This window comes from Cydia splendana, chromosome 4 (genome assembly GCF_910591565.1).
Source record: "Cydia splendana chromosome 4, ilCydSple1.2, whole genome shotgun sequence".
Lineage (NCBI taxonomy): Eukaryota > Metazoa > Arthropoda > Insecta > Lepidoptera > Tortricidae > Cydia > Cydia splendana.
The window spans coordinates 20,691,316-20,717,446 of record NC_085963.1 but is presented as its reverse complement, the minus strand read 5'-3'; the positions used below and the strand labels follow the sequence as shown (position 1 = coordinate 20,717,446).

The 26,131-nt window shown below is 36.7% G+C and overlaps 1 protein-coding gene across 7 annotated transcripts in view; it reads right to left on the bottom strand.

Annotated features, from left to right (window-relative positions):
• LOC134790156 (PAX-interacting protein 1-like) overlaps positions 1–26,131 on the bottom strand; it is a 173,849-nt gene that overhangs the window by 83,191 nt on the left and 64,527 nt on the right. For 5 of the 7 annotated variants that reach the window (XM_063760961.1, XM_063760962.1, XM_063760964.1 and 2 more), the window contains one exon: positions 6,395–6,526. The exons of the other annotated variants lie outside the window; for them this stretch is intronic. In XM_063760961.1, the coding sequence (XP_063617031.1) occupies positions 6,395–6,526 (132 nt within the window). The remainder of the gene's footprint in view (positions 1–6,394; positions 6,527–26,131) is intronic. 7 annotated transcript variants of the gene reach the window in all.

The following is a 26,131-nucleotide window of genomic DNA, read 5'->3' as shown; positions in this document are numbered from 1 at the left end:
TTTGATTACTGGTTATCTCGGCTCTAAACTTCAGGGGACCGTCGTCGCCGCAACTAACAAGGGCTGCGCCGTGGTTGACGCATACATCCCACGACGCGAAATCAACGCTGGAAACCTCAGCTGAAAACCAATATGCACAATTGTACAACCTTGCAACCAGAGTTAAATGCTGTAACCTGTTACATGAATCGCTTTCGCTAAATAGCTAGATTGACAATCGCAATAAAGGATTGATATCCTTAAACAATAATAAAATGTAATATTGTCATTAATTTAAATGCTCTAGGTTGTCATATTGTCTTGCTGTACAGTTATAATAGGGTATTTTCCTACTTTTTTTGAACTGTCAAAACGGTTTGCTAATAATATGGAATTTACATAAAACATTTACATCGTGACGTCACGGTCAACTCACCTAATTTTTATATTTCTATCTGATTTATTAAATAGAACTTGTGTTTAAAAATAACTCCTATCTGTGTTTTTCTAATTATTGTTGGTTGTGTAGGTATCACAAGAATTCTGTGCACGCTGCACAGTCTTATTGTAACGTTAAAAAATGTTACTATAAGTTACTCCTTGAAAGTTAAATTTCAAGTAAATGCCTTATATTTCGTTCACAAATATAATATCATAATTTAACACCTACCTACACTACAATCTACCAAAGTTTACTTACCACTTGTATCACGTGTAGTCGTCATCGGTCAGATACGTAAGATACGTAAAGAAAGACGACTTATTTATTAATAAAGGTAGTCTTTCTATATATATTATTTAGCTATTTACATATTGTTTGAGAATGTGACTGTCTCATTTCAATCAAGGACAGAGAGAATCATACTATCTTTGTCTTACACTAGTACTAGTACCCAAAAGAAAAGGATAAGTATAGTTTTCCTGGTTGTTACTGACTGACAAATTGGTTTGACCAACTATATAAATCTATATTTTAAAGCTGAATTATAATTGAAAATTCGAAAAATGATAAGTTTCAAAACAATACCTACAGGATTTTCTACTAGTCGTTGTCCGGACTTAGTCTAAAAGTATAGAAACTTGATTTCAACGAAATGAAGAAAAATCTCCTTTACCCACATTTATAAGCTGTGTATAGAAGAGGGTATTTATTGTTGTATTGAATATTCATTGCAAAGTGTCATTAAGTTATATTTTAGTGTCAATACTTAAAAAGACACGCATTCATAGTTAAATCATAACGCATAAAATAATTACATCCAGTGAGTGGTTGGAAAAATCTAAATGATACAAAACGGCTTATTTATAAGTATAGTGTCTGACAGAAAACACACATCCTCAACCGTTGAAGTTATTATAATCTTGAAAATTAAAACATTGTATACTCGTATTTTAATGAAATTGAAATATCAATAATATAATGGGTCCAATATTGATTGAGAGCTAACTAAAGATTGAACACACCTTTCAATGGCGTAATGGTTTAAGTACATAAGCAATGGCAAAATTACATTTAAACAACTTACCAATAGGTATTACAATGTAACCAAAGAAAGTTTTATACCTACTTTTTTGTTTTTTACTTTCACCACAAAGGAATATTGATTCAAGTAATTTAAGAATAATAATTTAAGTTAATTAATGACGCCCATCATTATAATACATATAATATTATTATGATATATATATCTACATAAAATTACATTTGTAGGTAGATACATAATTACAATTTTTTGGTATAAATTAATATGTACCTCTTATGAGACACCGTTGTTCTCTTCAGCTGAAATCAGTAATATCATGTAATGGTATACGTAACTTACTGATTTGATATCGATATTTCATTTTATTTTCGCATCTGTATTTAGATACAAGGCTCTGAACATCTGCTCAGTAAATTATATTGTTGTCTTGGATTTGGATAGGAAGTATAATTAATAATCAAACGAACTTACCTGTGAAGTTTGATTACAATTATACGAGTATCCAAATCCAAGACAACAAAGTCCCGCCCCCCAACCCCGAAAATAAAAATAAAATAGTCTCGGTACATAACACAAAAAGATTCACTCTGAAATAATGACGGGTATCTGAGGGGCGGTGTCGGAGTGGGATGGCGGGGGATGATAGCGTAGCGAGTGAGAGGGACAGTGCGAACTTGTTTTTTAAATATTATATCTCTAAAATGTGTGACAAGGACGGCATGATTCCATGTACTGCTGCTCAGTAAATTATATTGTTGTCTTGGATTTGGATACTCGTATAATTGTAATCAAACTTCACAGGTAAGTTCGTTTGATTATTAAGTATTAGTGCAAGTACCACCAGTTGCTTTTTGCGTTGTGAAACAATTCATTCGAATATTTCTATTTTTTTTTCTATTATTTTCATGATATTATGAGATTCTCTGACTTAAAGTAGTGTTAAATTAAATGGGTTAAATACGACAATTGTCTTGTTAGAGTCGATATGGAGTATGTTTTAGTTAAGATTGTTACCGACGCAAACTAAGTAACAGTAATATTTTCTAAAGCCTACATAAGAACATGTCATATCACAATAAATCATCGGTAATGTAGCAACTTACAATCAGTCTTGCCATTGCTGTGAGCAATATAAGTATTTCATAATTTTTTACTATAACTAGAAAAGTGATAGAAAATTACCTTAGAGTTCTTTACATGAGTTTTTTTTAATCTCTTTTTACCCGGCTGCGCGAGAGTGGCATTATTTAGAAATAGAAATAGAAATGTTTATTTGCACAGCTAACATATGAAATGCTGCTGTTGTTTTACCACATGCGCCTAAGCAATAGACCACAAGAGCACTTAGCGTGCAATTATCGTAGTAATTGCTCACGTTACCAGATCCAGCTGAACTCGGCAGAGATTTATTGTACATAATTGACAGATATCACGTTTTCCTCGAATGTCTTGGCAACAAATAGTGTTGGATTCTATGAGGTAACAGAGTGCGCTCGTGTAACCATTGACGTGACAGTGGTGATAAATGTCTTGTTTTGAATGTCAGTTCGACGCTGTTCTAGAGATGCTAGACAAAAGATAATGTGTGAACATGTAGGTGGATAGCAAACGTATTATACGGTACTCAATACAATGCGAGTTCGTCTTACTGATATGGAATAATCATATTACTTATGTAAAGTGACTTTGTTTTTGCACACTTAGGGCCTATGAGTAAAAAATATTGTTGCGTTGTCGAAAGTTCTAGAGCTCGTGATGTTTTCTCATATACCAGTGTTTTTGCAACCTATTTTAAAAGTGACGCGGACCCTTAGTAGGCCTAACTCGTATTGTTAGGGTTCCGTACCTCAAAAGGAAAAAACGGAACCCTTATAGGATCACTCGTGCGTCTGTCTGTCTGTCCGTCTGTCACAGCCTATTTTCTCGGAAACTACTGGACCAATTAAGTTGAAATTTGGTACACATATGTAAATTAGTGACCCAAAGATGGACATGTTTTTTTTATAGTTTTAGAATACATAGGTTCGAAGTTATTTAAGAAAATAGCCAAAAAATGACCATTCCCCCAATTTATCTCCGAAACTACTGGGTCTAAAATTTTGAAAAAAATACACAAAATAGTTCTTTACCTATAGATGACAGGAAAACCTATTAGAAATGTGCAGTCAAGCGTGAGTCGGACTCATGTACGGAACCCTAGAAACGCGAGTCCGACTCGCACTTGTTTTTTATATTATTTCACTAAGGTTACTTTAGCCTTTAGGGCCTCCTAGGACCCCTATACGGATTAAACTATCACTAGTTACATAGAGAAATTTTAAGGACACATTAAGCATCGTCGTAAAACCCGATTGCATTTCCTACTTAGGACTTTAAACTACCTATTTCTATAATTGGATATCATCGATCACGCCTACATGCACCGTGTCTTGTCGTGATAGGATTATCAGGATTAGAAATGACTTAACATTTAAAGCAGTATGTAGATGGTATAATATTTCAAGATAATGTGATTTTAATATAGTGTTTTAGAGCTTAATATGATCGCGACAATGTAACACCGCCTACTGACGTGCTTGCGATTGCGCCGGTACCCTCGCCGTGACATCTACATTCGAAGTCATCAACCCACAAGAGGAATTACAACAAATCTACATTGACAGCATTGCCATTCTATTCTTGGACGATGACGTAAGACACCTAATCGGGCGCATCGTCAAATTATGAGTTGAATTAAACGATGTGTTTAATGTAATGTAAATATAAAATACCGCAATGAGCTTTTGATGTTGTTAGCGTTGGTGCGAATATAACCGTCGTATAATTGATAATAATTGCAGTCTAATCTTGCAACTATTAAACTGTTAAGCTTAGAATAAATTTAAAAGTGGAAAAATTACTGTCTTGGGTGAGACTTGAACTCACGACCCTTGGATCGATACTCCAGTGCTCTGCCATCTGAGCCACCAAGACCTCATCCATAGCCAGCAAATCTTTCCACCATGTTATAGCTTTGCTATATTTTGCTGGCTTAAAAAAAAAAAACGGGTTGCACTCCGGGAGTGCCGACAGAAGTGAAAACTCAATGACTAGTCCAAAATGTCTGCAGCACTATGTATAATTGACCCATACTCCTTTCTATTGAAAAACTTTAGTTCCGAAATTGCTGGCCAGTGAGCTTAAATTTGTAGCGTTAATTGTTTAAAATTCGAATGGAAATTGTAAAGTTACCTTGCGGACCTCGCATCTAAATATATTTGGTCATGATATTTTGAGTTTTATTCACCAGTACTAGAGTTCACTTTTATTAGCGATTTCATCAAGATGTAGCTTTATCGAATTATATTGGAGTGATATAAAGTTAGAATGTAACTGTGAGATCCTCGTATTTCAGCCCGTACAAGATTAGAACATTGAGCTTTATTGCTTAATATAAAAGTCCAGTTTTAAATAATTGACCTGATTATGATACGTTATGACTAAAGTTCTTTGGTGAATAACATTGTCCGTCACACATAACATAAAGTCACGCAAGCGCCCTGCGCCGCCTACATGAAACAGCAGGCTCAGGCATACATTTTCGCCGTGCGGTAGAAAGAGAGGAGAGACGCCTTACGCGTTACGCTGTCTCGAGTTTATCATTTTTTCCCACCCCAAAAAGTGCTCAGCGCCGCTAAAGAAGTTTTCACTTCAAAAATTAAAATTATTAAACTGTTATTGTAGGGTACGCTATGGTCAATATGATTTAAATGATAGCATTAATATAAAATGTACATCGAGCTGCAAAAGTACATACCCACTTTATGAATTTTGCAGGTATGTGTAGTTGTGTACATACCTGTTTTTATTGACGGATATATTTAGTAAAGCTAAACCTGTTATAAAGTAAAATAGTCTAATGACATTTATTACACAAGTATATCATGGAAAATCAATTATTAACTCTCGCGCCAGTGACAAGAGTAATAGAAACTTGAGTTTTAGTACATTATACAATTTACAGCACATTTAATTCCAATAAATAGACGTTATCAGGAACTAATAATGGTTAATAGGGGTGTATACTGTAAAATGAGACAGCTTTCTCTATATCGAGCTATATAATCGACTAATCGTTAATAATAAAGTGCTTGATTGGGTAAATTGTAGCATGACGTCACTTATGAAAGTGTACATTTACTGGGATTCTGCAATCTAACCCGCTTTTAAGTTTATATACCTATACGTAAGACTGAAATGGTACTTATATCGTTTAATTAAAGCCAGCTTTAGTCGCTTAGTTTGTATTTGAACATGCACTTCTTTACAACTTACGGACGTTAATGTATACTTGTATAGCCCACTTTATCTTGGTTATTGACGACTCGAAGCAGGTAATGATCATCGTTATAGTACCTATTACAAATAATACTCACGTGTCTCGAAGCAAAAAACCTAAACAACATTTGGGATAATGGCGTACCACGGAGTCGACAAAAAAAAGGACATAAGACATACAATTTGCAGAACAAAAACAAAATATAAGCTCTACCACCAAACATAAAGAACAAAACAGATATAGCAGGCAAACATGCACAAAGACAATTAACGTTACGGCATGATTGGAACAACACATAAATTGCAAACCACGGCCCATTTAAAACCAAATAAATGAAAATAATACCAACACCTCAACAAATTTTCTCTTCTCGAAAACGTTAGCATGATCTTTAGAATATTTGATGCAATTTCAACTCAAAAGCTCGCAATTATTTCTGACATTTCATGTGCATATGATTCTAAAGTGTTAAGGCAGTTAAAATGCTTTTAATCAACTTTAGTAAAGCGTTCTATTAATTGAACTCTTAATCATGCCAACGTTTTCGTCGGAAGAGAGAAAGAAACAGCCACAGCCAGAAAAACCAAACGTTTGCCGCTCGGAGTGCGTCTACCTGGTGTGGGGCTGCCTCTCGGAGGGGGGCGGCGAGGGGGCGCGAGAGGACGTCGCGGTCTGCTCCCGGGGCTCCGTAGACGAGGGGCTGCCCGCGCCGCTGCCGCCGAGCGCCAGCGCCAGCCCGCTGATGCTGCCGACACACCACCACGTCACCACAGCCCTAGCGACGGCTCCAAGACTTATCTGCTCCACGTACTTCATAAGCTCCCATTTAGAAGGTTATACACAAAAGCCGTTGAAGATTGAAGCAGATAAGCCGATGGTTTAAAATGGGACTAATCTCTACTGTTTGAAAGCGTTTAGTTTTAGGTTAGAGTACCTACAAAATATCGACCGAATTCAGTGAAGATGTTTCAAGGTGAAGCCAGACGTGTGCAATTTGGGATTGTTTGGGATAAATAAAACAGTGTTTTGGCTTCGTGTAAACTAAATGTTATTTTAGCAAGCGAATCATAAATAGATCTACGTAGGTATGTGCGTTTGCACAAGTTTGTTAATTTAAAACCATATAGGTAGATGTTTTTATGCAACCAAAAACGTAAAAATAAGTTCCTCAACCGCAGGTGTTGTCAATACCACCTTAAATATTGAGTCTATAATACCTACTATTATTCGACAGCTAACAACAGCGTATCTGTGTACCTACTGATTAATAAATGTTATTCCTATTTTATTTGCATCGTTACATCACAAGAGCCGAGCGAAGCAGTACATTCTCAGCGGGGTGAAGAAGTAACAAAGCGGTGACGTTCTGTTAGTGGCAAGGCAACGGGAGTGTCAGTAACAATGGGGTGGTAAATGCAAGCAAGCATTTCATACATTACTTCATGGATGTGCAACTGAGACAAGCTATGAGATGCATAACAGGAACCATCAAGAGCACCCCCGTAGAGTGGCTACCTGTGCTGAGCCACATAGCTCCTCCGCACTTAAGAAGGCAACATGCTTTGGTCCGAGAAGCTCAGAAGATTCTGGCCAACCCAAATCTACCCGCCTACGACGATCTCAAGAACCCTCCACCCAACCGGCTGATTTCACGTCAACCGCCACATAAGACTGCCTCGATACTCTTAAACACCTCCTTCGACGTTAATGAGAGATGGGCCCACGAATGGAACGAGAACTTGCCCGCCAACCTAATGACAAACATCGACCCTCTAGAAAAACCAGCAGGCTTCTCACTACCCAGACGAAATTGGTGCCAGTTAAATCGCCTACGAACGGGTTGGGGTAGAAGTCGTGAGTTCCTGCACAGATGTGGCTGGAGAGAGTCGCCAGCATGCGAATGCGGGGCTGCGGTGCAGAGCATGGACCACATTATCCGCGAATGCCCACTCACCAAATACCAGGGCAACCCCGGGGACTTGTTCACCCTAGACAACAATGTCACCCAATGGATCCAGCAATTGGGCGTACTGCTATAATATACTATACTCGTATATCATATTATGAACGATTGTATTTTTGCCATACGAATAAATAAAATGACACTGAACTTGTCAACAAAGTATCAGTTGGACTCGCTCCATCGGAATGATTCAGCCTCAATTAAAATAGTACAATTTAGAGATTGGAAGATGTTATCGTTGTTGGTATAAATAAATCAGTCTAGTTTCGCAATTGGTCGGGACCGGGACACAGTAGCGATACAGATGCCAATCAAGATGAGGAAGACCGTGAGGAAGGCGAAGAATCAGTCACGCACCGAGTGGGCGAGAGCAGGCAATTAGCCGTCTCTCACGTCAACGAACTAGAATTATGTCGCATGGACGCAAGTATGAATGAGGACCGTGTCATAGACGCTGAGACTAGCCAACACAGCCACCGTGACGCCAATAACCTGTTATGAAGGAAGCACCTAATTAGTTGTTGCCGGCTTGCGACAAGTCTTTGGTAAAACTAAGTAATGCTTGTACTAAAGTGGTATAGACAAGTACAGTTAATTGGGTTAGGCGCTTTACCAATGTAGTAATAAGTCTACTTGTCTTAATAGGTTAGTGAAACTACGTCATAAAATTGGAGAGATAAAATTAATGGCGAAACTGTAAACCCTTCTTGCAGTCAGTGAAAATGATTTATTTTTTAATTCACTGTGGCTTAATTGACTTAGAACAGAACCATAAGCACTGTTAAAAATAGCGCCACGTAATCGTGATATGTCGTGCCGTGTCGTGACTAGGTAAATCAACAATTCCATGAAAACCTAACACTGAAGTATACTTTGCACTATTGAAAGATGTTAATCTCATACAGTGACGTGTCTAGCGCGTCAAGTTCTATGAAAATTTTAGTTTACTTTGCGGTGGATTTGATAAAACGGCCTAAGGATGTTTGTTTATAATGACTAACTAACGCTATCACGCGTTTATGTAAGTTTGCTGTTTTTTTAGAAAAACAGGACAAACCTTGAATATACATACATAATCACAAATTAAGTTAATTTCTGCGTTACTTCATTTTCTATGTAGGTACCATGCAAAGGAAATAAGTATGGTTTGCTAAAAATACGACGGTTGATGTCTAGATAATTATATACAATAATTCTATATCATAGTCCCGGATTGAAAGTACTACAAATTAGTCTCCCCTATACTCAAACATCTAGAACAGATTTGCAAACGGATTCACAAAATTTACTTGTTTGCTATTCATTAATTTGATTTCGAAAATTCTCCATCGTCGATGATCTAAATACCTAACCGGCTGAGTTTGTATCCAAAACATTAATTTCCGTAAATCGACGTTCTAAAAGCGATAAACACAGAAGGTTGCTTGCTGCGGCAGGGCGTGAGGTCGCCGGCCTGCGGAAGTCGAATTCGCAACAAAGGACATTAACATCAATATCACTAATTCATGTTAAAAATTATGGTCTCGATTTGACACAACCGGAAAACTTACATTGGCGGTAGTAAAACACTGGAAAGTTTTCGGTCGATAAAAATATCATAAATATTCAACTTAAAGGTCTGTCGAAAGGATATTGAAGTAAATTCTTAATTTCTGACGCAAGAAAATCTCTCGTAGCGCATTCAAATAACGCCGTGACCCGACTCGCGTAACGCGGGTAATAAAATACATGCTTTGACGTCAGCATTGCAATCAACGACAATTCAAAGATTATCAGATTAATGTAAATCGTACCTATACCGAACGTCCGGAATTTTAAAATACACAGCAAAGTAAACAAGAGATTATAAAATTTGTCTAATCAATCTTGGTTAAAGTTGTGTGAAGTATACAAGGATAACCAGTTGGTCTCGATGAATAATCCTACTTTTAGGCGCAGTTGCACCAGGACAGCGTAATTGATCAATTTTCTCATTCGTAGAATGCGACGCGGAAAGATTCATTTGCAATATTGCAACCTCACCCTGATGTTACGTTTTGTGAGCGTCGTTTTTTTTTTGCCGTGACCGATGTCGTGCATGCAAGTGGCCACGGTCAAGCTGAATAATGTATAGTAGAACAATTTCATTCAGGGCTAGCCGCTTCAACGTTAGCCATATGAAGGCCTTCAAAAGGGTGAGGTAATATAGAAAAAGTTCTTTTGATATAATACATATTTCAGAATGTATTCTGAACTTTCATAGAGTTATTAAGGGTTACATCCAAAAACAAATTAACTGCTTCTGGGTCTCAGGAGGTTAAGAAAAAGTGTGTTTGTTTGTAGTCTGAATTTAATGACCAAGAGCCTGTCCACAAATCAGTAACCGATTCTTTGCTGGAAAACGCCACCTATATGTTGTTAAGATCAACAAGAAACTAATTAGCTGTCTAGACAAATTTAGTGCATTTCTCGCAGTTCCGGTGTCTGAAGGTCAACAACTATGAAGGTTAGGAAAGTGTAATGTGCCTGAGATATAATTAAAAAATAAATTACGGTCATATAGATAAGAGTAATACAATTTATTAGTCTTGTTGTTATCCCCTGATAAATTAAGGCCAACTCAAGTTGACGTGACAGGCGATGAAAAGCTTGGATCGATAATATAAATTCAATTTCTTACAATGCGGTATTTTTTCCTTGTCATTATTACAGTGAAACATTAGATATTTGCAGTAGGGAATAATGCCGCAGTACGAGAGTATGAGTCATCGTTTAATAGAGCCGTTTAGCTCGACACGCTATCTGATCGCAACATAAAGTCCAACTCACGTAACTGGAAACAGGGCTGTTGTAAAATTGATGCAATAAAAGTTTACTCTTTCAAAACGAACTGGTATAAGTCCTATGAGTTTTGTAAGAGATATTTTAGACCATGGTATGTCGTGTAATGATCTCCAGACTGTAATGAACCAGGTTGGCAAATTACCAAATTAGGTTATCCATCAAAAGCACACCCGAAACAAATTTAGCTCAAACTTCCGACGGCGTGAATCTAATAGTTGATTAATGCCAGCTAATGGCATAGCAAGAACTGATGCCAATACACGCTATACAGCAGAAATCAACATCAGTTTCAAACCTATATAATTTACAAAGTACGCAATTACATCACTGCCTGTAGCAATTAATACAGTTCCGTTACAAACCTTTAATTAGTTTATGTAATGCAATCTATAGTACGAAGTACAACTGCAATGAGGGCACCTGATATTACTGACATAGACAAAGCCACCTGCCATGGGGTAGTTAATAATCACAATTCAAATATCAACAACGTGAAATACCATCTACAAATTGCGCTAACCTTAACACAAACGAGCCAGTTACCCCGTTTCTTTACAGAATTGATTGTGATAAAGGTTGTGATAAAGATGTTAGAATTAAGGGGAATTGAATTGGAGATAGTGGAGTACAATGGCGATAACCTAAGGCAGTCAAAGGAGCCGATTGTGTAATATGGTCGGCCGAAGTCAGGCCAACAATGGCACCCTTATTGCGGCGTTGTAAATCATACAAGCGGTCGTTTGTGGCGCGTGCGCGGCGATAATGCGACAGGCGGCTTCAAACTGCCTTTTCATGAGAACAATAACTCTAATACGAGTAATGTAGTGTTATTGTAAGCGGTGAAGCATGAATTGTAAGGGACAAATGCCTCTTTCAAGAATCACGTTTGCTTCGACCTTAGTAGAGGTGGACAGCTAGTGGTTTGTGTTGGTGACTGACCACAAGTACCACAACAGTGATAAAGCAGTGATGAGATCATTATTGTTGAATGCCGTATGAACTAGGTTCAATTGTGATATTTTTTTATCAATCGGACTTTGACCAATACCTATAATTAAGATCAAGTACCAATATTTTAACCTGTTGTTCTAAACTCTAAGCATAAGATAAAATAATGCTATGTGTAAGTTATGTAGTAATTTTTGATTAAAGAATTCTTCATTTGAATTAAACATTCTTATTCAGATGTCTTCCACAAAACACTTCACAGGCCGTTAAGAATTTCGGGAAATCATTCGTTACCACTAATGTACACCGCAGCAATTTGGGCAGATTATAACATCTGTTTGGGCTGTCGTAAACACGCAGCCATTGGCAAATTACAGCCAATGCAGTTTTTATGACGAGAATGGGACGCATCAGACGATTATGGGTGTTTGAGTTGAGATCATCTGGTCGACATAAATTGCTTTTTTTACATGAAACTTTCTTGCAATACCAAATAGTAATTATAAGCCATCTGTAAAAACCAATAATTCTCCAAGTGCAAAAATTTAAGTAATTTTAAACACTAAATATGAACTTTGACTAGAATGATTTACTTCTAAGCAAATACTGGACCTTAACAAGAATTATCTAAAGATACAGAACCCACATCCTACACTGACTCAGTCAAACAGGTAGCAGATCCAACATATTATGTATTTACATTTTCGCGATAGTTTATTTTATCTGCGGCCAGCCAGGCGCCGTGTTAACCTTGACCGTCAGCACAGACCACCAGACAACGATGACCTTCCGCGCCCCTCGCTTAGATCATCCCAAATATAAATTAGAGGAACTGCTATAAAAGCTGAAGGTCTCACTTAAATGGTTTTTTAAAACAAATAGTTTACTGATGCCACGATATTCGCCATATTTTTGCGACTAAAATTTACGGATGTGTTATTTTTCCGATAAAATTTCAATTTAAGATTTTACACTTTTGTTATTTTTAAATTTGAAATGATTGTTAAGTTTTGCAAGTTTTTCAAGCTCATATCGTCATTTGAGCTTGAAAAACTTGCTCGTCAGCAAGACGTCGGAAGCCCATTTATCAGTTACTAAATCTACGGGCCGTAGATGGATGGATTGTTTTTTTATGAAAATGAAAAGGAAAAGTAGGCATTTACTTAACTACGAGAAAATCGTTGTTTTCGATAATGCCGCAGAAAAAGAAAACAAATGGCCTTTTTAATAACTCGGACAATTTAAAAGGTCCTTTGTAAATGAAAGCTCAAAGGGTAATGTTCTGAATAAAATATGTAAAGGTTAACGTACTAGAAAGGTCGGAGTGGCATTGAGACAGGAACAAGTGCAGGTCTGGAGTACCTCGTGTACACATGCCACCCTGATAACCTCCGTCGCATCAATGTTTTACGATATGTAAACAACAACACAAGTATGGGTAAACAAGATGTTGCTGTGTTGTGTTGGTTGTAGATTGACACGACTTATTGCCATTTATGTTTTTACCTCAGCTTGGCTATAATACTCCTCATCATACCGCTGCACACAATCCCAAGGTCTACTCGGTAACCAATTTTCCAAAAATGTCGCAATTATCTCTTGCGTTATCTAGGTGAAAACTAAGCTTTGTTGGACATTTTTTTCTCAGCAAACAAATGCTGGGGCCCATATCTCGAACCATATTAGGCTAACATTATTAGTGTCTTGTCATGGAAACCCATACGATTTGACGGTTTGTGGACTAATAATATTAGTCTAATACTTACCGTTCGAGAAATGGGCCCCTGGTAGAAGATATTAAGTTATATTTGTTTCGAACCCAACATAACTTATACAAAAAACAATTTACTTATTATCCATACATGTACCCGACGCGTTTCCTGCTAGGCATGCTAGGGTACGAATCACTAGAAATCAGACGACACCTAGCAGTAGCGAAGCTCGCCCTAGGCGTCATCCATAATAGGGTGGATTGTGTAGAGCTGGTGTGTGAGGTAGTAAGACTGTATGCACCTGATGCGCGCGGGCGACTGCGCAGCGCGCGGCTGCTGGCAGCGCCGCCCGCGCGCAGCGGCCTGCTGCGCCAAGCGCCGCTACACACCGCACTCACGCTGCTCAACTCTGTGCTTAATATGGCACCACACATTGATGTGTTCGCATCCAAGTGGTCACAGCTTGTAAAAGAATGTAAACGAATATTTGAATCGCTGTATTAATTAAGTAGTATAGTGTAGTGAATTTAAAAATTAGGTTAAGTAATGTTGGTTAGTATTTAAGATTGTAATGTATTGGCGAACGCTGTAATTACAATTTTTTTTGAATAATAAACAATAACTTTTGTTTCTTCATGTTGGGCCAGGTTCCATAATACTGGTTGCATGATATTTAATTTTGTATGCTGCGTAAAAGTGTCATGTATTGGAAGAAATAACATTACGCATGGCGAGTTGGATGACACTGTTACACGGTGAATTTATTTGCAAAACGGGCCACAGCCTTGGGATAGTCACGAGGTATAAATATTATGCTGACGCGCGAATCGGGAATTCAGAAATATATGCGACACTAATTTATAAGCGAGATGTCTTCAACGCGATATAAATTGGTTTTCAAACGTTGCACGTGCTTTATCAGTGGACAGTATTTGCGTAAGTATCTCTAATGGAGAATTCGGATAGGAATACTTCTTCGTATGGAACTTTGCTATGCTCACCTACGTTTAGATTAACCAAAACAATAACACATTTACATTCGCAGCAGTTGTGAATGGATTGGTTCTATTGCTTTCTCTGAAGCTAAACAATCCGTTTTTTTATGAAATAGGTATGCAAGTTGACTGTTAGCCTAAAAAGGCAATTACTCAATTTCTTTTTGACCAACTTGACATGGGCACGGAAACGAATCAAATAATAGTGACATATTGAACAGTTACGATACAAATAAAGCAGCACACCAATGACAACAGATAAAGTGGGTAATGAAATGATGAAGTTGCAACGCTCGCCACCCACTGTGTACCGAATTAAACCATGACGAATCGAACGAACACAAACAGCGAAGACTAGACGGATGAGTTAGTGATCAAGCGATGTTTCAAGCTAAATATGATACATGGTTGATTTCAGCTACTGCAGACATGACTTAGCTTAGTGTAACAAATGATATCGACTGGTTTATTTGCTTTGAGTGAGGGAGGAAGCAGTTGCAAAAGATACAAAGTCCTGACTTAGTGAAAACAAATCTTGGTGAGAAGTTTTTTTTTATACCACATCGGTGGCAAACAAGCATACGGCCCGCCTGATGGTAAGCAGTCACCGTAGCCTATGGACGCCTGCAACTCCAGAGGTGTTACATGCGCGTTGCCGACCTTTTAGGTGTTTTCTATAATAGTGACATAAGATTTAATACAAAAATATAACTCGACACGTCCTCGATCAGAATGCTTACACGGTAACTAAATACTAATGTGATTAGTAATGTTACACCCTGATGGGCCCTGAAGGACGGACGTTGAACTAATGCGGAAGCATAAGCTAACGACCGCAGTATCAAATTACATGAGGGTGATGTTGGTATAAGGGAGTTTTCACCCCAAGGCCGATTCTTCGGTAGGCGAAGGTCGTCCGTCGAACTTTTCACTGACTTCCGGGTACCAGTGTTGATGGATGAACATTCATTATGGCGAAACGATGCGGTCATTGACTTGTAAGATACTTATTGTATGAAATGAGAGTGACTCGGAAGTTTTTTATGATGGATGGGATCATAACGCAATAGGAATGTCGCAATGATATAACTTTATTATTAACGAATTTCGTAGTAGAATCCGTCGAGATCGTTGGCGTCAATTTCAGGAACGAAAATGTTAATTATGTCGCCGTTTATATTAAATTTAGTGGATGCAGTTTATTTTTGCGATCGCCATCCCAAATAGCTTCGGAATTATAACGCCGCAACGCAGAAATACAGTTTAACGTCGATAGGAAACAATATAAACATTCAAAGAGTCACTTTGAATTTAATTCAGTTAGCATTATTAACACATAAACATGAGATCATATCCGTCCAACATGTTCCCACAACGATAAGAAGAAATGATAATTTAGTATACCGCTGGTACGCGGTAGCTGTAGAGGAATGTTTTCGACTCGGTGACTGGTGACATCATCGATCGTAATAATAATAACTAAGTAAGATGTGTGTATTATTTAGAATGCTGCTAAAATTGGTCGCTTTTGGAAATTTCGCACCTTATGCTAAATATAAATATATTCAGCGACGATAAACAGCGTGGTTGAGAGACTTGAGAGGACCGTTTTAGGTTTTCGGTTGACGAAAATAACCTATGACGTAAATCTCTCGCTTCACTTATTACACTGAGGCCCCGGGACAATGGCTTTTAGCATTGAAGAAGGTTAGCCTTGACGATGAAGCATACGTGGAAACGGTAATTAGAGAAAATTGTGCAACATTGTATGTGTCATTAAAACGATTATGCGTTGATGGATTGGCATTGAATTAACTTTAGTTTATTTTGTTAGATTTAATAAAAAAATCTATTTTACTAGGTATAACATATGTTATATTATTATGTGTAATAATAACAAATTCCACAATACAGGAAACCTACATGCTAATTTACGATAAACAATTATAGAAGGAAACTACCAGGAAACATAACATTGTCTTATCGGAAAGGGTGTGGTTACAGGTCAAGTGTCGATTGTTAAAAAAAAAAACAACGGGTTGCACTCCGGGAGTGCCGACAGAAGTGAAAACTCAATGACTAGTCCAAAATGTCTGCAGCACTATGTATAATTGACCCATCCTCCTTTCTATTGAAAAACTTTAGTTCCGAAATTGCTGGCCAGTGAGCTTAAATTTGTAGCGTTAATTGTTTAAAATTCGAATAGAAATTGTAAAGTTATCTTGCAGACCTCGCATCTAAGTATATTTGGTCATGACATTTTGAGTTTTATTCACCAGTACTAGAGTTCACTTTTATTAGCGATTTCCTCGTATTTCAGCCCGTACAAGATTAGAACATTGAGCTTTATTGCTTAATATAAAAGTCCAGTTTTAAATAATTTACCTGATTATGATACGTTATGACCAAAGAATATAATACTCACTAGGAGGTTATGACTAAAGTTCTTTGGTGAATAACATTGTCCGTCACACATAACATAACGTCACGCAAGCGCCCTGCGCCGCCTACATGAAACAGCAGGCTCAGGCATACATTTTCGCCGTGCGGTAGAAAGAGAGAAGAGACGCCTTACGCGTTACGCCTTACGCTGTCTCGAGTTTATCATTTTTTCCCCACCTCAAAAAGTGCTCAGCGCCGCTAAAGAAGTTTTCACATCAAAAATATTATAAACGTGAATAATATTATTCCCGGAATAATAAAAAAAAATAACTTAATTTGAAGTTGAGGCTAAAAACAATGGTGAAATAACTCAAGTGGGGGCAATTATAGAAAAGCTAATAATTTGCGAACCAACACGAAACGGTGGAACACGTAAGTGAGCCGTTTAGCGGGCGACAGATTTAGCATTTGTCTGCAAAACACTGTCGCCACAACGGTTAAACTGCTTAACATACAGCTAATACTGTTATGCGAATTCTAACGAGCTTTTGAAGCTCGAAAAGCTTTCCGCGTTAAATTTATGGATTACTATTTTAATGCATGTTAGTTTTTCTCGTGACTTACATTCTGAAGAGCTTATGTAGGAGGCTTATCCTGAGCAGCAGATGAAAACAGGCTAAATCGATACATAAATAGATATGTTTTCTAAGGTTTGAAGATATTAACTAAAACGTGACGAGTATCTAACCATCTGACATTCTTTAAAAAATATTTTTCTCCGAATAAAGATACTGTCTAAATCTATAATTTAGGTGGATCTTCCTCAAAATAAGTATATTTAACATTGCGTGGCGCTAGCTTATCTAATGAACTCATTGAAGACTTCAATTAGAGCGAAAATTATCTGACACGTATTCATTATTCATAATTTACTCTACAAAGCATCGTCACACATCTATAATTTTTTCATTGTAATCTCTTAGTCCCTTTATCTTCGTGAGCGCTAATCATACACTAGATGGGGAAGTATTCCTAAAACAATATTACCTAGGGATTTAAAAACATCTTGCTTGTTTATCCCATACAATTACGTAATCGCTAGAGCATAGCATTTAAAAGAAACGTGCTGCCATCGACCTTGATCACACCCTTTGGGAGCACAAAAAAGTGTTTACAACTCAGCATGTTACAGATACCGTGACATGAAATAGTAGTTTTCTTTTTGGCGTTGCTCAACAAAAAATGATAGGAGGCATGTGCCAACATGTGTTTGGTGCGGTAATTGAAATGTCAAAGCTTTTTATAATAACAACTATCGCCTGTCTGCGATTTTCGTCTGCGTGGAAGGATGCTCAGTGTTGTCACATACAATTTTGTCTAAGTGGTAGAACACGATGCAAAACTTGGTAGAAATAGGTAGAATTTAAAATGAAAAATAGGTAGATCTACCTACTTAGCTTTAGTCAGAAAAAATGGGCGCGAAATTCAAAATTTGTATGAAATATCGATCCTTCTTGCTAATATTTTTAAATTTGCCCCATTTTTCTACTGAAACGCTAGCTTGTCAGGGTACAATTATTAAAAATGTATTAAAAATATTTATGAACAAGCAAATCAAGCAAATATGTCAGTAAAAAAGGCACGAAATTCAAATTTTCTATGAGACGATATCCCTTCACGCCTACATTTTCCAAATTTGCCGCGTAAGTAACGTTTTGTTACACGCATGGAGGAAAATTGCTTATACCGTAATATTTTGATAAAAATAGGTAGATTTGACGTCGAAGGTGGTAGATAGGTAGGACGCAGGTAAAATAGGTAGATCTACCTAAAAATTGGTAGATGTGACAACACTGAGGATGCTGATGATTGATAAAAACTATCCTATGCCCATCCATGGGCCTCAACTTATCTCCATGCTAAATTTCATCTTAGACAGACAGACAGAGCTACTTTTGCATTTATACTATTGGCAGGGATTTACACGTAGATCGACTGAATTTATGTTTGCAACTAAAACACTAGATTTGTAGCAATAAAATGATACTAAAGTTACTAAGACAAAGGTGATTAAAATTTATAGTCGTTTGTTAGAAAGACTTAAAATACTATATACCATTAACTATTACGTAACTAGAGAAGTAGATTCTGATCAAGAACGTTCCAGAGACGATGCTTTAATATTGCAACGTAAATAAAACATAATTGCCAATATGTAACATCTAATTGCTTAACAATTATCAGATTGTGGTCGATGTTTCATCTCGTTCCAATGGCGGATGTTTATTGGGGTTATGCTATGTAGGGCACAGCAAGACAGGTAGTGACAATTAATAGCTTTCATTATCTACAGCACAGCCGCCAGTTGGGTAAGGCAAATATTTGATCTTTAGGCGATATCAATATTGCACAAAGGGATTAGAGGTATAAAGAAACTTGAGATTATAAAAGGCCATAAAGAGATTGTGCAAGTAACAAACATTATGAATATTTTGCAGCTCTCATTTGGCGCTCTCGCAATGTGTACGCGGGTTGGCATTACACCAATGCCTAGGTATTTATTATGTGCAATTTCCATATACCACAAAGGGACTTGTCAATGATCACTGCCTACCACTGTGACCTGAATAAACATTACGATTCTGTGAATAGTTTATTTTTGCGCGTTGTAGTGCAACAAAGAAAACTACAACAAAAGAGAGATGGTTCGTGAACGTAATAGAAAAATAGAATAGGTAGGTATAATCATACATGACATTTTCTTTACAATTCATAAAAAATAGAAACTTAGTAGTTAATTAATAAATGTTACTTCTTTGTCAACTAGGTAAATAATTTGTATTTGTTCTACAGTCACGTTTTAAATAGGTTTATGAGTTTTAATGGAGGCTAAAACGGTAGTTAGTCTAAAGTAACATGGACGTAATAGTTAATAACTAATACATATTCAAGGGTTCTTTTTAAATTATATCTGATCATAATGATGAAATTGATGAGCCATTTCAAGCTATTTTACTTTGAATGAAATATAATCTTTAATAGAAAAAACCGGCTTCACAAAAGAGTTTAAAATGTTATTAGAATTATTTACGACCATAGTGCAGCTCAAAACAATTACGCCTCAGGCCTAAAACGACATTTTGGTCTTCATCAGCAGTTCCATTTAACCAAATAGCACTGTTTATGCCAATGCTCGGTTTTTAGATTTATAAAAAATCGCTATAAGTATGCATATGAGGAGTGAGGAGTTCTCTCGATTCGACATGGATCCCATCATTAGAACTGGATTTTAACATAATAGGGACCAATCTGTAAGGCTTCTGTAAATAAACTTTAAACAAAAAAATAATCCAAATCGCTTGAGAAATGACAGAGTTCTGAGGTGAAAAACATACAACCGAATTGAGAATATCGTCCCTTAGGGAATTTTTAAATCGGTTAATAATACGAATTGTCCATCTAATCTTGCAATTCACATTACAATATTTATGTACCTACATCATTATCAAAATGTCACAATAATATTTAAAATACAAACAGATGTGTTCGTTTACCGTTGAACTCTTGGAATGATTACAGCTATTTAGTTGTGTGCACGCAACACGGCGCAACAACGATGCAAAGCCGCAATTTAAAATGATAATAAATGGCTGTGCGTAACAAACGAGCGGGGTAGCCTTCGTACCTGTGCTAAATTGTTATGTTATGTAAATATTACATGCGGTTGCTTATGCACATCTTGCATTTCTATCACTACGTTGAATACGTTGGCAAGATTTCCTGGAGTACCATTTTATTTCATATAAACCAACCACATATCCGCATTGTTTTTTTTTCTTTGAGCACAATTGATCGTGAAATTGTTGAGACAAGTCAAAATGATTTGGTTTAGCGATAAGAAATGGCTGGTTAAATATTATCCTGTGATGTATCCAAATTAGACATCAATCGCATTACCTACTACTACCCCCCCCCCCCCTGCTCCCTTCTACTACTAGTTGCCTGAAATAAAAAAAAAACATTCTTTTCATTCATTCATTACGTTTGGGCTGCTTCCCAAAACTAAAGGCGTTTTAACCTGGCGTTTTAAACAACAAGACTTGTACTGAATTTGCTTGCATTGGCTTGCAACAGCTCTCAGTGGGAGAAATAAGAAACGGAATTGAATAAACATCAAGGAAGTGCAAAATGATGAGTTCAAACCTAAATTGCACTTGCAGAATCCGTGCCTATTCCGTATAAATTATACAAACTTGACAAGTAAATAGAAAACAAGAAGTCAATGAAAGCAATTGCAAAGCAAATTGAATTTACTTTCACTGTTCTCGTGAAAATAGATTGGGAGTTTACGCAATTTAAGCACGTGGTTCCCTGTGGCTTTTCATTTGTAATTATTAATAGTAATAATTACTTGCCAAGAACTATTTTAGTCTTAAATAGTAATGTTAGTAAAATGACCGATTGTTTCGTGTTGTGTTAGATTTATATTACCTATGTAGTAAGTTAACTATTAACTTTCAAAGTAGTCCAATTAATCTACTTTTATATTACTATTATAAAATTACATTCCACATTTCACACAGTCAGTGTAACAACACTTTACAGAAAAAATAAATGTCTACTACAAATATGTGGTAGCAGCAAAAATTTCAATGATTGTCTGGCAATTATTTAGTAAAAATTGGATAACCTGCGGATGTGCGTGGTAACATATTGTGTTGCAAAAAAGCATTGCTACCCGAGAGCCTATCAAATCTACGTAATAAATAGTATAGCTCCATCGTGATCGAAGCCGGTCAGAAGATGACATATAAATATGTACTACTAAGATGATGTTACAACTGAAATAAAAAGACCATGACTGACAAATGAAGAAAATAATGGTATACGGTTGAATAATGTTCACTTTTTTATAGAGGTGTGTGTTTGTTTATTGTAGACTAAATCATTAAAACGAAACGAAAATAAAGAATAGTAGACAGAAAAATTAAACCTCTTTGATTCAAATATCACATTCGGAATGAATAAATTACTGGAAGACCATAAAAGATACAGGAATAGAAAACGTCGCTGCACTAAGAGGCGGAAACGGGGCCATGTTTCACTTTTACACAACTTTTCAAATCCCGATGTGTCCGTGCGTGATATATGATCATCCTTTTAGATTACGAAACGCTCTTAAATACAACAAATATGTTCATTATAGAGGTTTTTTCTCTTTGTACATATTTCACACAAATCATGTAACTACCAAATGATATTAAACTCTACCGTTTTAAGAAGCAGACGGCCGGCCTCTTTTACCAATTCCCTGTTTGTCACGCCGGCAATGACAATTCACCGTACATTGCTGGTCTAACAAGTAAATGTTAGTGCTATTACTGCTAGTTAAGTACAGTCGCTATTTACGGACCGAAATTGACAAGATTTTTTAATTGTCAAGTTTTTCATTTTCAAGATAGTGAAACTGGCGCCATAATATGTTTCAGGAGCATTCCACGGGCTGCCCCGTACAAACGCATTTTATTTCCTGTGTTGCGACTTTTTTAGGCGATTATTTTTCTGTGCATATTTTTGACTATTTGTCATAGAAAAGGAAACTCAAATCTTCAGAAAATTCGCAGACAATTTCATGGAATGCTCCTACATGTCTACATTGTCTACCTATAAAATCAATATATTACAAGCCGTGCACGTGCAAGTGATCCCTCTACGGGGAACGTCAAACCGCAGATTGTTAGCCAAGCGCCATGATTATTATAATGACACCTGTCAACACGGAATATCCAATAAGTACCTTGAGCCGACGTGAGCGATGAATGTCGACACTGAGTAGTGTTCCCATTCATTTAGGTACAGGCGAACGTTTGCCTCGCGTCTAGCCATATTACCTTTGGTATTAAGGTATTATAGAAGAGACCATGGATGGGCAAAATAGCGTTGGGACTTCTTCAGTAACAGAGCTCTACTCTTGCAAAGTCGAGCGACAGAAAGGCAAATAACGTTTTCACCTCAGCAGCTCGAACAAGGGTACTTTGCTTCTTAAAAACAGTGAGCAAAATGCGATTTTGCTCACTGAGTGAGACAAAATGACATTCAAGTTACCTTTATAGTCAAATGTCATTTCAACATGCGGGGTCTAATACAAGTTCGATATACTTGGGTTCTATTATCTCTGTCCCTCTAGGTATGTTCTCACTGCTTAGGGTGAAAAATTTTGTGTACTACACGAGATCAAAGTTATTTACATCTCGTGCGCTTTTGAATCCCTTACTACGCTCAAGATTCTAAACTATTATATCTTTCGCTTGCACGGGACTCAAAATAAGCACTCGAAGAAATATCAAACTTTGATCTCTTGTTGTACAAATAACTATTTTCGATTTTTAAGGTTGGAAAGTTAAAACTTGAAGAGGTACTTGAGACGCCATCTAGGTAAGATAGCTAACAAGAAACTGGGAGTGTGATGGCAGTGATCAATAATCCTATGGGTTGTGGATAATGGACAGAATCACATAAGGTAACGTATCTTGTCTTCTGAATTATGAATATCGCCCACCTATTTTCGTAGTTTATATGGTGGCCGGTATTAGGTCTCAAGTAGGTAATGGTAGTCTAGTAGTTCCTTGGGCATGTCAGGTACCTTTACGTTCATGAGATAAGTAAGTAATCCAGCAAACGAATTCCTTTTTCTTATAGTTTTTATATATTTAAGTCACACACAGCTGCAGCTGTGTCTATTCTTTCATTCAAAAACAAAACCTGATAAACCCCGCATGCACTGTGAGCGTTACGAATAGCAGGCATGTACTTTGAGCTAATAATCATTCCCTAAGGCGCGGGGCATAAGTTCACGATGAAATTGATTCCAAGCTGTTGAGGCAAATTGCTGGTATCAAATTGGGAAACACGGATAGGGGCATTTGTTCACTTGGCCTTCATTCCTAGATTTAGATCTACGTTTTACGGGGTTCGCGCACAGCCCACTAGTTCAGAAAAACTTTATAAATATAGGGCACAGATACAAATTATTATAGTGTCCTTTATTAATGAACGAAGATTTTTTTTATAAATCTTGTTTCTCAAATCAAAACAGTTTTCATCAATGATACTTCCTTAGTGCTTCTATGAAACGATTAATGATTTCAACATTACTTGATTGCATATGCTTTTAAAAGCCGCAATTACAGCTATAAATTTCAGCTAATTATAGTATTTAGTACTACATAATAGGAAGAGTAATAACATTTCGTTACAAATGTTGTAACAACACTTTGCATTGCTTCCTCTTTAATCGTCAAAACCTACAATCTGATACTATTCCACCCAAGCCGAGTGAGGCGTGAAAAAAGTGGTATTTTATTGTTTCACATATGCTAAATTGTAGTTTAACAGGGTGTCCACGATGTACAGCGAGTAGGCCAGACTAGACCAGAAGAGATGCCTCTCAGATAATAGAGGGCATGATGCAAACAAAAACCTGTGCAAATCCTTCAGCCTCATCACTCATCAGTGAAGATGTACAGTCAGCCAAGGAAGTGGTTTCCACTTCCTTGGCTGACCGTACGCACATCTACAGGAGCTGAATAAGAAGCCGTGAATGATATAAGATGATATACGATTTTACACCGTGAAATTTAAGTGGTTGTTTTCCCGCAGCGAGATGATTTTGAACATGATACTGTACAACTTTCCCCAAGGAACATAGGTCGAAATATGAAAAAAAAATTTCGACTTCCCATACTTCGAATTTTTTTTTTCATATTTCGACCTATGTTCCTTGGGGAAAGTTGTACAGTATCATGTTCAAAATCATCTCGCTGCGGGAAAACAACCACTAAAATTTCACGGTGTATTAATGATGATTGTAAGATCAGCGCTGGAAGTAGCCAACAACATGCTGAGATGAGGCCATTTCGTGGAACTTTCTTCTTTGTACGTTTTTCTTATATGTATTTTGTTTCGTCTGTGACAATTGTGTCTACGAATAAAATACATATATAAAATTGGTTATGATTGACTTAATAATGTGTTAAGTTTGATGTCCCGTCCCTGTTCTTTGATATAGCTTTTTATGGTGATTCCAGCAGTGGATTAGAACAGGCTGATGAGTGATGATGTTGAAGACTTGAAAATTGATCAAAAAACGGCTGTACAGAATTAATTCTGTGATGTGTGGACCCACTACAGTGTTTTCAACCGTAACCTATACACATATTTTACATCGAAATGTTACTAAGTATGTACATTACGTTGCTATTATGTAACGAGAAATGCGTATACGCACTGCAAACGACTAACGCAATGAGGATGACGACGTCGATAACTTATTTTCGCCATGATGAAATCTTATTATATAGCATTAATATGATTAATAAAGAGAAAATTACAAGTTTTTAAGTGTGCCAATTCTTAATTATGAATGAAAGGAATGTTAAAAAATAGGAAATTTATCAAGTAATAATATCGTACAGGTATAAAATGATTACCGTATAAGAAACTAAGATTTGAGTTAGTAAACGTCCTTTTCTTAAAATTAAAATCATTGTAGCTAAATCACGCCCTTGTGCACACGTTGTGCACTAAGATTTTATTTTAAATTATTATATTAAAATAATGTAGGCACTCGTATATCCTTCAGTTCAGCGTATATTTCGAATGTAAAGAAATACCTAGTTTTCCAACAAATATTCAAACTAAAAAAAAAACTACTGATGTGGAAAATTATTTACGAAACCATCTATTTTCCCATCGACATTTATTTTACTATTTAGTTTACTAGCGGTTTACAACACCCCTTTTGCCCTAGATGTATGACATGTGTTAGATAAACCCTCAAAGGGTCAGTTTCAAGTGAATCGTATTTTCATGTATTGTAAAGGGTTAACCCCTATATTCCCGAGCGCAGGTTATTGTAAAGTCTGGCCGAGGCACGCCGAGGTTATTCCCGCTAGGGCATCCAGGGTGACCTAGCCTGCGCGGGCTTCGACCCTAAGGAACGCTGGATTTGTGTAGCTCAAACTACACATTAAATATACGACTTTTTTTTACTATTTATTACTTTTAGTTTACTTTATAGGCGCGTCTCGATTTCTATTATTTTAAGTCGGTAGAAGGCATGGTTAGGTAGAACAAGTGGACTGTTTAATTTGAAAGATAAACATACGAGAAAAAAAAAACAATTTAGCGCAAGAAAAAACCACGTTACATGTATGCAATGCAATGTTCAAAGAAGAAGATAACGCTGTGGTGAAAAATATCAGTAATGTTACAGATACATTTGCCACTTAAATTTTAGAATGGTGTTCATATTTAAAAACTTTTTAGTATAATTACATATTTACGTAAGGCTTTTACAGTTGTAGTAGATTACAGAGCTAAAATATCTGTATTCCGGTAAGAATTCGGATTCAAAAGGGACCTAACGCACCTACCGATACATTATTTCAAATTGCTTGATTACTTTACTAAACCTTGACGCTCAAAAATAATCTTATATTAAAGGACATGTTTAACATTAGCAGTAG